The sequence below is a fragment of the Phacochoerus africanus genome, chromosome 11 (assembly GCF_016906955.1).
Source record: "Phacochoerus africanus isolate WHEZ1 chromosome 11, ROS_Pafr_v1, whole genome shotgun sequence".
NCBI lineage: Eukaryota > Metazoa > Chordata > Mammalia > Artiodactyla > Suidae > Phacochoerus > Phacochoerus africanus.
In genome coordinates, this window is record NC_062554.1 from 50,547,585 (window position 1) to 50,564,856 (window position 17,272).

The 17,272-nt window shown below is 38.6% G+C and overlaps 1 protein-coding gene across 1 annotated transcript; it reads right to left on the bottom strand.

Moving 5' to 3' along the window:
- Window positions 1–269: 269 nt before the first annotated feature.
- LOC125112124 (olfactory receptor 10G4-like) lies at window positions 270–5,215 on the bottom strand. The gene is made up of 2 exons (XM_047754366.1): window positions 4,301–5,215; window positions 270–332 (listed from the first exon to the last, which is right to left on the bottom strand). The coding sequence occupies exons 1-2, from the start codon at window positions 5,213–5,215 to the stop codon at window positions 270–272; spliced, it is 978 nt and encodes a 325-aa protein (XP_047610322.1).
- Between the last annotated feature and the right edge of the window lie 12,057 nt (window positions 5,216–17,272).

The following is a 17,272-nucleotide window of genomic DNA, read 5'->3' on the forward strand; positions in this document are numbered from 1 at the left end:
TATATCTATAAATTGCTTTGCTTTTAGGATTTTATATAAATTGAAACATATATATTACATATTCTTTTTAGTATCTTTTCTTTTACTCAGCATAATTATTCTGAAATTCATCCACATTTTGTGGATTGGTGGCTCATTTCCTTATATTGTAGAGCAGTATTCCACTGTGTAAATAGAACAAATTTGTTTAACAATTCACTTAATTATGGATGGCAAGTAGGTTGTTTCTCCACTCGGGTTGTTTCTGGATTTGGGCTATTACAAATCTGCTAAGAGCATTCAGGTGGAAATGTTTGCATGGACACTGGCTTTAATTTCCCTTGGTTAAATACCTAGAAGTGGAATGGCCAGATCCTATGGTAGATGTATGTTTAACTTTATAGGAGACTGCCAAGTTTTTTCAACACCATTTTAACATTGTAAGTACCTAACAGCAGTGCATGAGACTTCCAGTTCCACCATGTTCTCACCCGTGCCTCTTATCTTTTCAATTGACTGGTTTTTCTGAAAGGCACATAATTTTGATGAAGTTCAGTTTACCAGTTTGTTCTTTTCATGGATTTTTCTTTGATGTCACATTTAAGAAATCTTTGCTAATGCAGGGTCACAAAGATCATTCCTCTTCTTTCTTCTGAGTGTTTACTCCTATGCTTTCTTTATAATTGGGACTATAAGCTCCCTGAGGTCTATGTCTATTTAATATTTGTACTCATAGTACGTAACACACAAGAGCCACCAAACATATATATGAAGGATAATTCCTCCTGTTCTCCCTCCTTTTGCTCGCATCGTTTTTTTCTGACCAAGATCCACCTCCTACACACGTTGCTTCTCTCTCCTTTCCTTCCCCCCTTCTCTCTCTCATTATCTACTTCCTCTATTTTCGCTCTCTGACACTACCTTCCCCCCTCCCTTTTTCTCCTTTTCTCCTCTTTCCCTTGTCCCATTGTTCTCCTTTTTTCCTTTCCGCCTTTCCTTACCTCTGTCCTGTCATCCTCCTCCCCCCCACATCTTATCTTTCCTCTTCTCTATATATTGAAGGAATAAATTCCTGCAGAAAAGAGAAAAAAAGAGAACACAAAAGTTGTAACCAAAAGAAAAACCCTCAAAGTTGTTTTCTCTTACCCTTTAACAATTAAAATACTAATATTTGATAGCTTTATTCAGTGGTCAATATTCATATCTGCTAAAACATCATCATATGAGAGATCCTTATGGTTTTGGAACTGTTCAATATCTTGACCGTGATGGTGGATACACAAACCTATAATTGTCAGAATTGTGTACTGCTTAACACACACACACACACACACACACAAATAAAACTGTGGAAATCTGAATAAGATCTGTGGATTATATCAATGTCAGCATCTTGGTGGTGATATTATGGTATAGTTTGCAAAGTGTTAACATTGGGGCAAACTGGGCAAGCGTACACAAGAGATATCTCTCTATTACTTCTTCCAATTTTGTATGATGTGACAATGTTTTCAATAAAAACTTCAATGAAAAATTGTTAGAGAAATGCAAATCCAAGCCACTATGAGGTACCACCTCATCACACCAATCAGAATGGGCATCATTAACACGCCAGCAAATAACAAATGCTGGAGAGGGTGTGGAGGAGAGGGAACCCTGCTTTGCTGTTGGTGGGAATGTAAATGGGTATAACCACTATGGAGAACAGTATGGAGGTACCTCAGATAACTCCATATTCAACCACCATATGATCCAGCAATCCCATGCCAGGGCATATATCTGGAGAAAACTTTCATTGAAAGAGATACATGGACCCCTGTGTTCTTTGCAGCACTATTCACAATAGCCAAGACATGGAAACAACCTAAATGTCCAGTGACAGATGAATGGATTAAGAAGCTGTGGTATATATACACAATTGAATACTACTCAGCTATAAAAAAAGAACAAAATAAGCCATCTTCAGTAACATGAATGGAGACAGAGACTCTCATACTATGTGAAGTATGCCAGGAAGAAAAAGACAAATACCATATGATATCACTTATATCTGGAATCTAATATATGGCACAAATGCACTTTTCTACAGAAAAGAAACAAATTTACAGACTTTGTGGTTGCCAAGGGGGAGGAGGATGGATCCAGATGGACTGGGAGTTTGGGGTTAGTAGATGCAAACTATTGCATTTGGAGTAGATAAGCAATGAGATCCTGCTGTATAGCACAGAGAACTATATCTAGTCACTTGTGATGGAATCTGACAGAGGATAATATGAGAAAAAGAATATATATATTATGTGTATGTATATATATGTGTATATATGTATATACATGTATGTATGTGTGACTGAGGCACTTTGCTGTACAGTAGAAATTGATAGAACAATGTAAATCAACATTTATAAGAGAAAAAATAAAAACCTAAAAAATAAAGAAAAATAAAGTGATTCAGGGCCATTAAAAAAGGACACTGATATTTACCTTATGTATCTTCATTAAAAATCTAAATTACTTTCAACATGGTTTGGCTTAATACATATTATTATAGTGTTTTGAATTTTCCAACTTATTTCCAAGTCACAACAGATAATAAGTCTCTTCCTGGACACCCATTACACTTGTCACAATGTACCTTGTTTGATGCTACATAGGTTTTTCTCCCTTACTAGACAATGACTTTTGTGAATGCAGAAACGTTTTTCTTTTAATGTATCTATTGTTTCCAATGTGCCTTAAACTTAGTAAATGTCCCTTTACATTTGGTGTTCTTGTGAGTTAAATAAATAAATAGTATGTGGTTACAAGGAACTCGAAAGAATCCAAGTGAACCCAACGGATAGGTGATTTTGGTCTAACTTAACCTCAGTTTTCTCCTTTGCATTCACAATGAGTAGGGTTATATAATGGTCTGTATCAGTCTGGTTTATTGGAGTTAACCTCTTATATAGATCACTGTTCATAGTTTATTTGGTCATGCTTTCAGAGTTGGCATAACTTTCTTTACAGAAGAGCTTCGTAGCTTATTTAGAGCAAGATATTGCAAACTAGCTCAGAAGTGATATCTGGCTAAAGCATCTCTGGAAGGCAGCTGCTGCAAGCCCAAGGAATCTGATAAGCTCTCTCTAGTTCTAACAGCTGCCCACCAGTTATTCTTTTCTCCTCGTGGTGTGTGAAGGTGTGGACCCTTACTGCACTAACAGGATACATGTAGCATGTCTTAAAATGAGGATATATTCTTGATATTTTCTGATGATACAGTTTTGTATCTGAAGTTATTTGCTTATGTTTATATCTTTAGTATTTGCCCCCTGTTTACTTACAGAAATAATTTTTAAGATTGTTAAAAACAGAAGTTTTGCATTAAGGTAAAAAACCGGGAACTCGAGTTATAGAAATAAAATTGATATAGTTTATCAGCAATCAATACAGCACAGTGAATAGAGTGCATAGTAGACAACGTTCACTTTCAAAAATCTTAGGGGTCAAAGTGAAAAAAATAAAGAATTACATAGTTTTCATTAGCTCATAAATGTGAATAAATCCTTTCTTTTTGAGAATTAAGTATTTCTTGTCAGAGTTCCCTACATGGCTCAGTTGTTAACAAATCCAACTAGGAACCATGAGGTTGTGGGTTCAGTCTCTGGCCTCACTCAGTGGGTTAAGGATCCAGCGTTGCCATGAGCTGTGGTGTGGGTCACAGACCTGGCTCGGATACCACATTGCTGTGGCTGTGTCGTAGGCTGGTGGCTAGAGCTCCAATTAGACCCCTAGCCTGGGAACCTCCATATGCCATGGGAGCAGCCCTAGAAAAGACTAAAAGACAAAACCAAAAAGTATTTTTGGTCTTATATTTCCTAATGTAAAAATTTCATCATATGGATACTCTATTATGTGATGGATTTGAATATTATAAATAATTTTTTCAATATAGAAGGTTTAAAATGTACAGAAACTTTTTATAAAGCTTTAATTTAAATTGCACAAAACAGAATATAGACATATTAAAACAAAATGCATTTCTGGAAAATATTTTTACAGGACATAGAAGTAAACTACTTTTTCTGAAGATTTATTTGATAGAACAGTAAGAAGAAAAAGAATTAGGCACTATCTTTCCTCTTGAATTATCACTATTAAATAGCAGCTTAAGCTGGAATTCTGAGAAGCACTGCATAGGGAGAAAAGCTAAAATTCCATTATATTATCATTAAAATAATAGAAATATTTCTTATAAGCATAACGTTCATGTTAGTGTTTAATTATAAATAAAATAGAAGCAAGCCATGCTGACTTTTCTCGGTTATTTACTATGAGTAGATACTGACTGACTGTTCAGCTTGAGCAGAGCTTTCTTCACTTCCTTGTTCCTCAGGGTGTACACCACGGGGTTCAGAAGGGGTGTCAGCACAGTGTAGAACACGGCCACAACCCCGTCCACAGCAGCCTTGGAGCCCGGCCTCAGGTAAATGAAAACACAGGGAACAAAGAAGCAAAGGACCACAACGCAGTGGGAGGCACAGGTCTGAAAGGCTCTACGTCTGCCCTCTGAGGTGCGGATCTTCAGGATGGAGCAGACGATGGACACATAGGACAGCACGATCAGGAGAAGGCAGCCCAAGGCCACCACCCCGATGTTGACAAAGATCACCATCTCAACTGCAGAAGTGTCCGCACAGGCCAGTTTGAGGATGGGGGGTGCATCACAGAAGTAGTGCTGGATCCGGCTGGGTCCACAGTAGGGCAGACGGAAGGTCAGTGTGGTCTGGACAGCAGAGTGCAGAGCGCCGCTGAGCCACGTGGTTGTGGCCAAGAGGGCACAGGTTCTCCCCCTCATCAGGCCAGAGTACCTGAGCGGGTGGCTGATGGCCAGGTAGCGGTCATAGGACATGACCGTGTAGAGGAAACACTCGGTGCTGCCCAGGAAGTGGAAAGAGTAGAGCTGGGCCACGCAGCTGTGAAAGGAGAGAGCCCCGCCTGCGGGGGACACCAGGCTCATCAGCACTTTGGGCACAGTGACCGTGGAGAACCACGTGTCGATGAAGGACAGGTTGGTCAGGAAGAAGTACATGGGGGTGTGGAGGTGGGGGTCCACCGTGATCACCAGCAGGATGAGGAGGTTCCCCAGCACAGAGAGGACGTAAATCAGCAGGAAGGTTGCAAAGAGGAGTGTGTCCAGCTGTGGTGGGTGGGGAAGGCCGGCTAGGATAAACGTTGTCACTAGGCTCTTGTTTGTCATTTCTCCTCTATGTGACACTCTGTTCCTAAAGGAAGGACAGCAAATCCATTATTTTCATATTTCATACAAGACATATTTCATGTGAAATATGCCAACTGCATCATTTCCGATGGCGAATGCAAGAGGTACCTGTTGCTTCATCTTTTGCATAGGAAGCACTTTTGCTTCAATGTGGGGCTCTGAGGAGGGATGGTTGCTTCTTTATTGTAAAACCCAAACCAGCCAAATAGAAAAGAATCTGCCAAATTAAAAAGAGGACTCAATTCGTATAAAACCAGCCAAATAGAAAAGAATCAGCCAAATTAAAAAGAGGACTCAATTCATATAAAATCAGCCAAATAGAAAAGGGTCATAAAATTCATATTTTGTTTCTTGTGGAGTTAGAGAAGGACTTTTCAGAGTTGCTAGCTCCCCAGGGGTAAAGCCCTTATTCAGGCATCTCTCTCTCTGTAACATGCACACATATAATGACACACACATAGACAGGCAGAAATACCACCTGCCACACACACATACACACACTTCCAAATATGCAGATTCAATCTCTTTGATCATCAGAAAGTTTCCAGTGTAAATATAAATTTCTAAAGAAATCTTCATCCCTGGTAGCTGAGAAAATAAATCACCCACCCAGCGCTTCTGGTCAGCAGCAGATGTGTCAAGGCAGGACCTCAGAAGGGTCTGGCATTACTTGAAGGCTGGTCCTCTGTCCTACCCTAGACCACACTCCCCTGATTATATGTGAAACCTGACACCAGACTAATTCCGTAGTGGTCAGAATATCATAGTTTTCCTCAACTCCCCTTATGCTATATTTATTTCTCTTTATACGGTTTTATTTTTTCTCTCTTCCCTCCAGGATTTTAAGAATGAATCACCCTCTCTATAAAGTATGATCAAATCATCTCACAGTATATTTTGAGATGCCCATGTATAAATAGTGACAAAGCGGATTAAACTGCATGTATGAGTTTGAGTTCCAAAACAGAATGTATTTTGCTATAAAACAGACAGAAGTGTGCTTTTAACAATAAAGCACACTTGCCTTACAACAGAATTTGAGGAAACATTGTAAATCGACTATATTTAAAAAAATAAAATATAGGAGGAAACCGACTTAGTGGTCTCTCCTGGTTAAAAAAATAAATCAATAGCTAATCTGAAATTACTGGTATTGTTTAGGGCTTTGTGTTTTTGTTTTTGTTTTGTTTTGTTTTTGTTTTTTAGGGCCACACTTGTGACATATGAAGTTTCCCAGGCTAGGGGTTGAATCAGAGTTACAGCTGCCAGCCTACACCACAGCCACGGCAATGCAGGATCCGAGCCATGTCTGCGACATACAGCACAGCTCGTGGCATCACCGGATCCTGAGCAAGGCCAGGGATGGAACCTGCATCCCCATGGATACTAGTCATGGAGCCTTGTTTCTACTGAGCCACAATGGGAACTCCTTGCTTTCTTTCCTTTAGGAGTGATCTGAATGTCCTCACAATCATATATTCCAAGAATAAACAAATAAAAGGTATGAAGAAATGAAGAGAGATCTGATGGGAGACCTGGACCTTTTTGATAGAAAAGGAACCGTTCTCCACTTATGTCTAAGACGCTTCTGCCATGCAGAGTCATAGCACAACATATTTCCATTCTGGATTACATGATAAAATCAGGGTTTTCCTCTTGTTTGAAATCAGAGCTGTAATGCTCAGGTTTATAGAGAAAGAATCTCATTGACCTGTGGTCTTATAGAATTTTGAGTGTGTTATAAAATCACACAAATTGGTTCTGCAAGCTATAATAAAGGCAGTATGAGCTTAGGCTGAAGGAGGAAAAGCACTCTATGACCATAAATACATTGTAATCACCCTCAAGTTCCCAACAGTGAAAAGCACTTATGCTTTTGCCAGTTTTTGCCACTTACCAATTTCCCAAGTAGGTTTTGGATCACAAGGCAAAATGCAAGACTCAAAGAAACTCTCAGTCTTTGATGAATAGAAAGCTTCTTTTACCCTTGTAGACAACATCACAAGAGGAAGAAGCTATAGAGACACTCATTTTAAATAACAGAGCTTAAGATTGATTTGACACCTCAGGAGATATTCCCTTGGCCCTTGAGTTCTCATGGATGAGCATATGATTATTTAAGGTTTTTCTGCCAAGTGCCTTTCTTTAAGTTGTTTTTGCATTTGATGGGCCATCATTTCATACGACATTTTACTTAGCCAAAAGTTGTAAATAACCATGACTTGGGATTTGATAACTCCTTGTGCTGGAAATGATTTAGTCATATCATGTTGTGTTTTGTTTTCTTTGATGTCTTCTTGAAATTCAAAGGTGAAAAACGTGGGCTTGCATCCCTAAAGGGGCAATGTTCTCTTGTGAGGTTCATAATCCCTTTGATGAATCTTTTGCATTCTGGTGATTATATCCAGTCGCAAAAAGGAGTTCTGGAGTTTCTTTACTCTGGGGATGATTCAAGGTTTACTCCTCCTAGATAAACATCTTACTAATTAATTACTTCTTTCCTCTGGGACCTGGCAGACTGCAAGTTCCTAGTCAGGAATGGCTGCTACCTCACCAGGTCTGATTGAGACTTTCCTCCTTTTTCAGAGACTTCTGCCTTTGTGTCTTCTATCCTCTAAACTTACAGCATATTGAAATTTTCTGTGAGAGTTGACTTTTTCAAGCTTGGATTAATATTCTAAAGAGAAGGAAACCATGCTTTTTTTTTTTTTTTAAGAATTAATGTGTGTCTTAGTTACAGGAAGAAAGGCTTGATGAAAACAAGGAGAAAACCTGGTCTGACACAGTAGAAGCCAAAAGCACTCTTCGTCTTCGAGGGAAAACTTGCAGCTTCAAAAGCCTTTTGTGTTGAAGAACATACTTATATATGTTCTTACTTATGTATGGAGAATACTGCTCTTCACAGGATGGATTTTGAGGAGCTGAAGCCACCTGAATTATCCTATCACATTCCCCAGTTGTGTCATATTGGCTATCAATTTTAGCATAAGGCATATAAAATCAATGTAAAATTGCAATGATATTTTGAAAGACTACTTCAGAAATCATTTACAGCTTAGTTCTAGTGACTATATTTAAAAGTCTCTTTGTCAAGTACATACTAACTATTTTGTTAATTTAAACCCATATCCAATTTTTTCCACATACCTTTAGGAAAGCTATCAACTTCTATTTGATTCTCTTTGGTTAGCTAGGTATAAATAGTATTATCTTTATTTTTTTTCCAATTTTTATTACTCAAATGAATTCATCACATCTGTAGTTGTATAATGATCATAACAATCTGATTTCACAGGATTTCCATCCCACAGCCCAGGCACATTCCCCCCACCCCCCAAACTGTCTCCTCCGGAGACCATAAGTTTTTCAATGTCTGTGAGTCAGCATCTGTTCTGCAAAGAAGTTCATTCTGTCCTTTTTTCAGATTCCACATGTCAGTGAAAGCATTTGATGTTGGTGTCTCATTGTATGGCTGACTTCATTTAGCATGATAGTTTCTAGGTCTATCCATGTTGCAAAAAGTGCTGGTATTTTGTTCTTTTTAATGGCTGAGTAATATTCCATTGTGTATATGTACCACATCACCCTGATCCACTCCTCTGATGATGGACATTTAGGTTGTTTCCATGTCTTGGCTATTGTAAATAGTGCTGCAGTGAACACTGGAGTACATGTGTCTTTGCGGGTCGTGGTTTTCTCTGGATAGATGCACAGGAGTGGGAATGGTAGTTCTATGTTTAGTTTTCTGAGGACTCTCCATACTGTTTTCCACAGTGGTTGCACCAATTTACATTCCCACCAACAGTGTACTAGGGTTTCTTTTTCTCCACACCCTCTCCAGCACTTATTGTTTGTAGACTTTTGGATGATGGCCATTCTGGCTGGTGTAAGGTCGTACCTCAGAGTGGTTTTGATTTGCATCTCTCTAATAATGCTTGACGTTCAACATCTTTTCATGTGATTTTTGGCCATCATATGTCTTCTTTGGAGAACTGTCTGTTTAGATCTTCTGCCTATTTTTTGATAGGCTTGTTTATTTTTTTGGTATGGAGCTGCAGAAGATGTTTATAAATTTTGGAGATGAATCCCTTGTCAGTCAATTCACTTGCAAAGATTTTCTCCCATTCTGTGGGTTGTCTTTTTGTGTTGTTGAGGGTTTCCTTTGCTGTGCAGAAACTTTGAAGTTTGATTAGATCCCATTTGTTTATTTTTCTTTTTATTGTCACTACTCTGATAGGTGGAGCTGAGAAGATGTTGCTGTCGTTTATGTCAGAGAGTGTTTGGCCTATGTTTTCCTCTAGGAGTTTGATAGTGTCTGGTCTTATATCTAGGTCTTTAATCCATTTGGAGTTTATTTTTGTGTATGGCGTATCTAAAGCAGCTCGAGAGAGAAGAACAGACAAGACCTAAAGTTAGTAGAAGGAAAGAAATCATAAAGATCAGAGCAGAAATCAATGAAATAGAAACAAAGAAAACCATAGAAAAGATCAATGAAACAAAAAGCTGATTCTTTGAAAAGATCAACAAAATTGAGAAACCCCTAGCCAGACTTATCAAGAAAAAAAGAGAGAGGATTCAAGTCAATAAAAATAGAAATGAAAAAGGAGAAGTAACAACGGACATCACAGAAATACAAAGGATCATAAGAGCCTACTATATGCAACTATAGGCCAATAGAACAGAAAACCTAGAAGAAATGGACAAATTCTTAGGAAAGTACAATCTTCCAAGACTAAACCAAGATGAAATAGAAAAGATGAATGGACCCATCACAAGACCTGAAATTGAAGCTGTGATTAAAAGCCTTCCAACAAACAAAAGTCCAGGACCAGATGGCTTCACAGGCGAATTCTATCAAACATTTAGAGAAGAGCTAACACCTCTCCATCTGAAACTATTTCAAAAAATTGCAGAGGAAGGGATACTCCCAAACTCATTCTATGAGTCCACCATCACCCTGGTACCGAAAGCAGACAAAGCCACCATCACCCTGGTACCAAAACCAGACAAAGACTCCACAAAAAAAGAAAACTATAGGCCAATTTCACTGATGAACATCAATGAAAAAATCCTCAACAAAATACTAGCAAACCACATCCAACAATACATTCAAAGGATTGTATATCATGACCAAGTGGGATTTATCCCAGGGATGCAAGGGTTCTTCAATATCTGCAAATCCATCAGTGTGATACACCACATTAACAAAGTGAAGAATAAAAACCACATGATCCTCTCAATAGATGCAGAAAAAGCCTTTGACAAAATCCAACACCCATTTCTGATAAAAACCCTTCAGAAAGTGGGCATAACGGGAACCTACCTCAACATGATAAAGGCCATATAGGACAAACCCACAGCGAACATCATTGTCAATGGTGAAAAGCTGAAAGAATTCCCGCTGAGATCAGGAACAAGACAAGGATGTCCGCTCTCACCACTACTCTTCAACATAGTTCTGGAAGTCCTAGCCACAGCAATCAGAGAAGTAAAAAAAATAAAAAGAACCCAAATTGGAAAGGAAGAAATAAAACTATCGCCATTTGCAGATGACATGATACTATACCTAGAGAATCCTAAAGACTCTACCAGAAAACTGTTAGAGCTCATCCACGAATTTGGCAAAGTCTCAGGATACAAAATCAATACACAGAAATCGACAGCGTTTCTATATACTAACAATGAAAAAGCAGAAAAAGACATTAGGGAAGCAATCCCGTTTACCACCGCATCCAAAAGAATAAAATACCTAGGAGTAAACCTACCTAAAGAAACAAAAGACCTATACTCTGAAAACTACAAGCCACTGATGAAAGAAATCACAGAGGACACAGATAGATGGAAAGATATACCATGCTCGTGGATTGGAAGAGTTAATATTATCAAAATGACTATACTACCTGAGGCAATCTACAGATTCAATGCAATCCCTATCAAATTACCAAGGACATTTTTCACAGAACTCGAACAAAATATTTTAAAGATTATTTGGAAGCACAAAAGACCCAGAATAGCCAAAGACATCCTGAAAAGGAAAAATGGAGCTGGAGGAATCAAGCTCCCAGACTTCAGACTATACTACAAAGCAACAGTCGTCAAAACTGCATGGTACTGACACAAAGACAGAAGTATAGATCAGTGGAACAGGATAGAAAGCCCAGAATTAAACCCACACACCTACAGCCAACTAATCTATGACAAAGGAGGCAAGAATATGCAATGGAGAAAAGGACAGCTTGTTCAATAAGTGGTGCTGGGAAAACTAGACAGCCACATGGAAAAGAATGAAATTAGAAATAGTATTATCTTTATAAAACATTAATTTTGGGAGTTCCCAATGTGGCTTAGTGGTTAATGAATCCGACCTGGAAACATGAGGTTGTGGGTTCAATCCCTGGCCTCACTCAGTGGGTTGAGGATCTGGTGTTGCTGTGAGCTTGCAGATGTGGCTTGGATCCCACATCACTGTGGCTCTGGTCTAGGCCAGCAGCTACATCTCTGATTGGACCCCTAGCCTGGGAACCTCCATGTGCCACAGAAGTGGCCCTAGAAATGGCAAAAAGGACAAAAAACAAACAAACAAACAAAACCATTAATTTTGTCATTTTCTTTCCAAAAGTGAACACCACTAATTTTCTTACCTATCTTAAGGTATTGACCCAAACCACTATTGTTTCCTAGCTATTACTGTACAGAGATGACTTAGCTCTCTGAGGAGATCAGTAATAACATTTGCTGACTCTTCCCTTCTTCTGGAATAAGAAAGGAATGATGTAACTTTTTGATTATATTTTGTTAAAACTCAGTGGTAATCTAGATGGTGCATGAGCCACAACCTCCAGCATGCAGAATTCTGTGATGGTAATCTTTTGCACATGGAAAAAGTCACAGCAGAGATTATCCACACTTTCTTGTGACCTCTGTGGATCCTCTGATGACAACTAGAGAAGGGTGGAACCCGTGCACTGATATTTGCCACTTTCATTCATCACGGGGCCTGCTCTGCTGGTGAGGCATTCCTTCAGTATTGCTTTTTTTCAAAATCGTTTTTGTTATTCAAGGTCTTCTGTATTTTCATATAATCTTGTCCATTTACAAAAGAGCCAAGTGGGATTTTCACTAGAACTGCATTGCATCTATAGATCAATTTAGGAGGCTTGCTATCTGAATTCTACTGCATTAATTCTCCTTAATCTTAGCTCACTCCTCCCTACTTTCCGCTCCTCCTGGCAACCACTGATTTGTCCTCTATATCTGTGAATTTGTTCCTGATGTTTTATAAACATGTGTGGAGGTTTTTGGCCACCTAGAACTTCCCAGGTCAAGGGTCAGATCAGAGCCACAGAAGTGACCCAAGCCATAGCAGTGGCAATGCCAGATCTTTAACCCACTAGACCACTAGTGAACTCCCTGATTTTGTCCTTGTTTTTAAGGCCGCACCACAGTATATGGAGGTTCCCAAGCCAGGGGATCAGAGCTGTATTTGCTGGCCTATAGCCACAGCCACAGTAACATGGGATCCTAGCTGCGATTGCAACCTACACTACAGCTCATAGCAACACCCCATCCTTAACCCACTGAGCAAGGCCAGGGATCAAACCTGCATTGTTATGGATCCTAGTCAGATTCATTTCCACTGAGCCATGACGGGAACTCCCCCTGATTTTTTATAAGCATTTTTTATTTTTCAGACTCCACCTATAACTGATATCATATAGTATTTACCTTTCTCTTATTTAACTAAGCATAATAATCTCTGGGTCCAACACTAATTTCATCTTTAAATGACTAACATAGTATACTGCATCTTCATCATCCATTCATCTGTTGACATGCACTTAGGTTGCTTCTATATCTTGGCTGTTGTGAATCATGCTCTTATGAACATGTATCTTTTCAAATTAGTGTTTTCATTTTCTTCAGATACATACTCAGCAATGGATTTGCTAGATCTTACAGTAGTTCTCTGTTTACTTTTCTGAGGAACCTCCACACTGTTTTCCGTAATGGCTGCAGTAATTGGAAATCCCACCTACAGTGTACTAGGGTTCCTTTTTTGGCACATCCTTGGTAACATATGGACTTTTTAGACTTTTTGATGATAGCCCATCTGACAGGTGTGAGGTGACAGCTCACTGATTTGCTTTTCTCTAATGTGTAGTGATGTTGATTGTTTTTTTCATGTGCCTGATAGCCATCTGTATATATTCTCTGGAAAAAATGTCTATCCATGTTTTCAACCCTTTAACATTTTTTGTAATTTATTTTTTTTATTTTTATGTTCTTGCTTTCTAGGTCCACACCCGCAGCATATGGAAGTTCCCAGGCTAGGAGTCGAATTGGAGATGTAGCCGCCTATGCCACAGCCACAGCAATGCAGGATCCAAGACCCATCTGCGACCTACACCACAGCTCATGGAAACGCTGGATCCCTGACCCACTGAGTGAGGCCAGGGATCGAACCCACGACCTCCATGGATACTAGTTGGGTTCATTTCCACTGTACCACTACGGGAACTGCCTTAAAATTTTTTTTACACATTCTTGTTTTTCTCATACAATTTTCCATCGTGTTCAAACCCAAGACATAGGATATAGTTCCTTGTGCTGTATGGTAGGACCCCATTGTGTATCCATTCTAAAGGCAAACTTTAGTCTATTTGTAATTGGGTTACTTGTTTCTTTTTTAATGTTTACATTCTAGGACCTTTATCTTAAGCATATTACCATGAATTTTTACATTTTTAAAATACATTTTATTGGAGTAGAGTTGACTTACAAAATTATGTTAATTTCAGGCATACAGCAAAGTAAACCAGTTATACATATACATATATGCATTCCTTTTCCAATTCCTTTCCCATATAGGTTATTACACAGTATTGAGTAGGTTACCCTGTATGATATGGTAGGTCCTTGTTACCTATCTATTTTATGTATTGTATTGTGCATATGTCAATCCATACCCTCTAATATACCCCCCCCCATATTTCCTGTTTGGAAACCATTGCTGGGAGCCACAAAGTGGCTAAGAAGTATAATCCTGTGTGAGGCCTAACTGTACGCAAAGCTACAGCAGAGGCTGAAGAAACTGAAGCTGCAAAGCAGTTTCGAAGAATCCCCCAGCTGATCCTGTTTAGTAAAAATTTCTGAAATATGATTTCCTCTTCTATTCTTGCGCTTCTTTTCTGTCTGATGCTTATATGTGTTGTGAGTCATTCTTGGCTCATAATATGGGAACTTTCTCAAATTCCTGAGCTTCCACCCAAGTACGGGCCATTACCTACTTATAAACCTAAGCCCTTGTCAAATAGGTTGAAAACAATTGAACCATGCATAAAGAACTTTCCTAAGAATGGGAAGTTTCCCTTCAGAGGAGTAATAGTAAATATTATGCAGAACTGCCATGTAGGCCTGGAGATCTTTGTTGGACTCTGGTCCGTCCCCATGGAGACAGATTAGGGGGTGGTTTGGGTGTTGCCCATGGCCCAACAATTATGGATACTATAAGACAAGACATTTTTTTTTTCTACAATAAACGCTACCTGTTGGGACCCAGCAGGTGGAAATTATTATTATAATTGGCAAGATTGTTTAATATATAAATTTTATAATTAATAAAGCTTTTAATAATAGATAAGGTTTATTTAAGACAGTTTATGTTCTAGCTTAGGCAAGAATATTTATCACCTTATGCCAAATCATTGTTAAAGTAAAAATTAGATACCTATTATTCTGCTTGCTATTTACTTATTTTCTAAGAATAAAAGCACAGTTTGTACGTAATCTTCATTTAAAATCTAAAACTAAAAGAATAGTTTGGAATAATAAATTAACATATATTGTTGTTTGTATAATCATGCATAAGAGTAAAATGTATAAAAGCTGATGCTCTCCTTTCAATAAACGGGTCATCTGTAGCACTTGCTGAGGGAGTTGGCTCCAATTCTTTCCGCTCCTGTTTGTAGCCCCTCCTCCTGTTCGTCGTCTCCTGGCTGCTGGGGCTGGACCCCGGCAAACCATATGTTTGTTTTCAAGATATTTGAGTCTGTTTCTGTTTTATAAATTCTTTTGTATCATTTTTCATTTAATTCCACATATTCTCTGCCTGTAAGGATGCTCGCTCGGTTTGAATACTTTGCACTTGTCCTGCAAGTTCTCCATTGATTTGATGGTCTTCAAACCCTTCTCACATGATATTTGTCTTTCTCTGTTTGACTTAGTTTACTTAGTATGATAATTTCTGAAGTCCATCCATGTTGCTGCAAATGTCATTAACTCCTTTTTTAAATGGTTGAGTAATATTCCATTACATAGATGTACCACTTCTTTATCCAATCCTTTGTTGAGGGACATGACATTTATGTTGCTTCTATGTCTTGGCTCTTGTAAATGGTGCTGCAGTGAACACTGGGATGCATGTATCTTTTTGAATTATATTTTTCTCCAGATATATGCCAAGGAGTGGGATTTCTGGATCATATGGTAGTAATATATTTAGTTTTTTAAGGACCCTCCAAACTGTTCTCCATAGTGACAGTGTAGGAGGGTTCCTGTTGAGTTGTATGAGCTCTTTATACATTTTGGATATGAACCCCTTATTGGTCGTGTTGTTTGCAAATCTTTCCTCCCATTCTGTATAATGTCTTTTAGGGTTTTTTTTGGATGGCTTCCTTTGCGGTGCAAAAGCTTTTAATTAGGCCCCATTTGTTTATTTTTATTTTTGGTTCCTTTGCTTTAGAACACAGATTGAAAATTATTGCTGTAATTTATGTCAAAAAGTGTTCTGCCTATATTCTCTTATAGTTTTATGGTTGCAAGTCCTACATGTAGGTCTTTAACCTATTTTGATCTTATTTTTGTATATGGTGTGAGGAAATGTTCTAATCTCATTCTTTTGCAGGTAGCTTTCCAGTTTTCCCAGCACTACTTATGGGACTGTCCTTTCCCCATTGTGTGTTCTTGCCTGTTTGGTTGTAGATTAAATGACCATGGCCATATGGGGTTATTTCTGCGCTCTCTGTTCTTTTCTGATGATCTTCGTGTCTGTCTTTTTTGCCGGTACCATGGTGTTTTGATTACTACAGCATTGCAATATAGTCTGAAGTCAGAAAGTGTGATAAGTATAGCATGGCTCTTTTTTTTTTTTAATCAAGATTGATCAGGCAATTTGAAATCTTTTGTGGTTCCACATAAATTTTAGAATTATTTGTTCTACTTTTGTGAAAAATGTCCTGGGTATTTTGATAGGAACTGCATTTAATTTGTATATTGCCTTTGGTAGTATGGGTATTTTATTAATATTCTTCCAATCCAAGTACACAGGGTAACTTTCCATTCCTTTGTATCATTTTCAAATTTATTCATCAATGTTTTTGTTTCTATTTAGGGCTGTACCTGAGGTATATTGGCGTTCCCAGGCTAGAGGTAGAATTGGAGCTGCAGCTACAAACCAGAACTGCAGCTGCCAGCCAATGCCACAGCCTCAGCAGTGCAAAATCCTGGCTGCATCTGCAACCTATGCTGCAGCTTGTGGCAACATGGGATCCTTAACCCCCTGAGTGAGGCAAGGGATCCCACCTGCCTCCTCATGCATACTAGTTCTTAACTCACTGAGCCACAGTGGGAACCCCTTCATCAATGTTTTACCATTTTCAGAATACAGGATTTTTCCCTGTCCATCTGAGTCCCCTCCCAGGGCTCAGGTTCCCAACCTGATCTACCAGATCACTTTTGTTCCCATCCTAATTTGATTACATGAGTATCTTTCTCATATCCTTGGTTGCACAGAAATCTTCATGCCAGGTTCCAATTAGCTTTCAATCAGAATTTTTCTGCATGTAGGTAAATTTTTGATGGGCTCGTAAGGGTGAGGTCCAAACCCTTGCCATCCTGACTTCTCATTCTGCCTTTTGTGTGTACTTAAACCTTGAAAACCTTTAAGTAAATAAATGCCAAAAATGTTAATTAGGGATAAATATGTATACTTACTAATGTTTATATACCATTAGGCCTTGTGATTGCTATCCACTACAG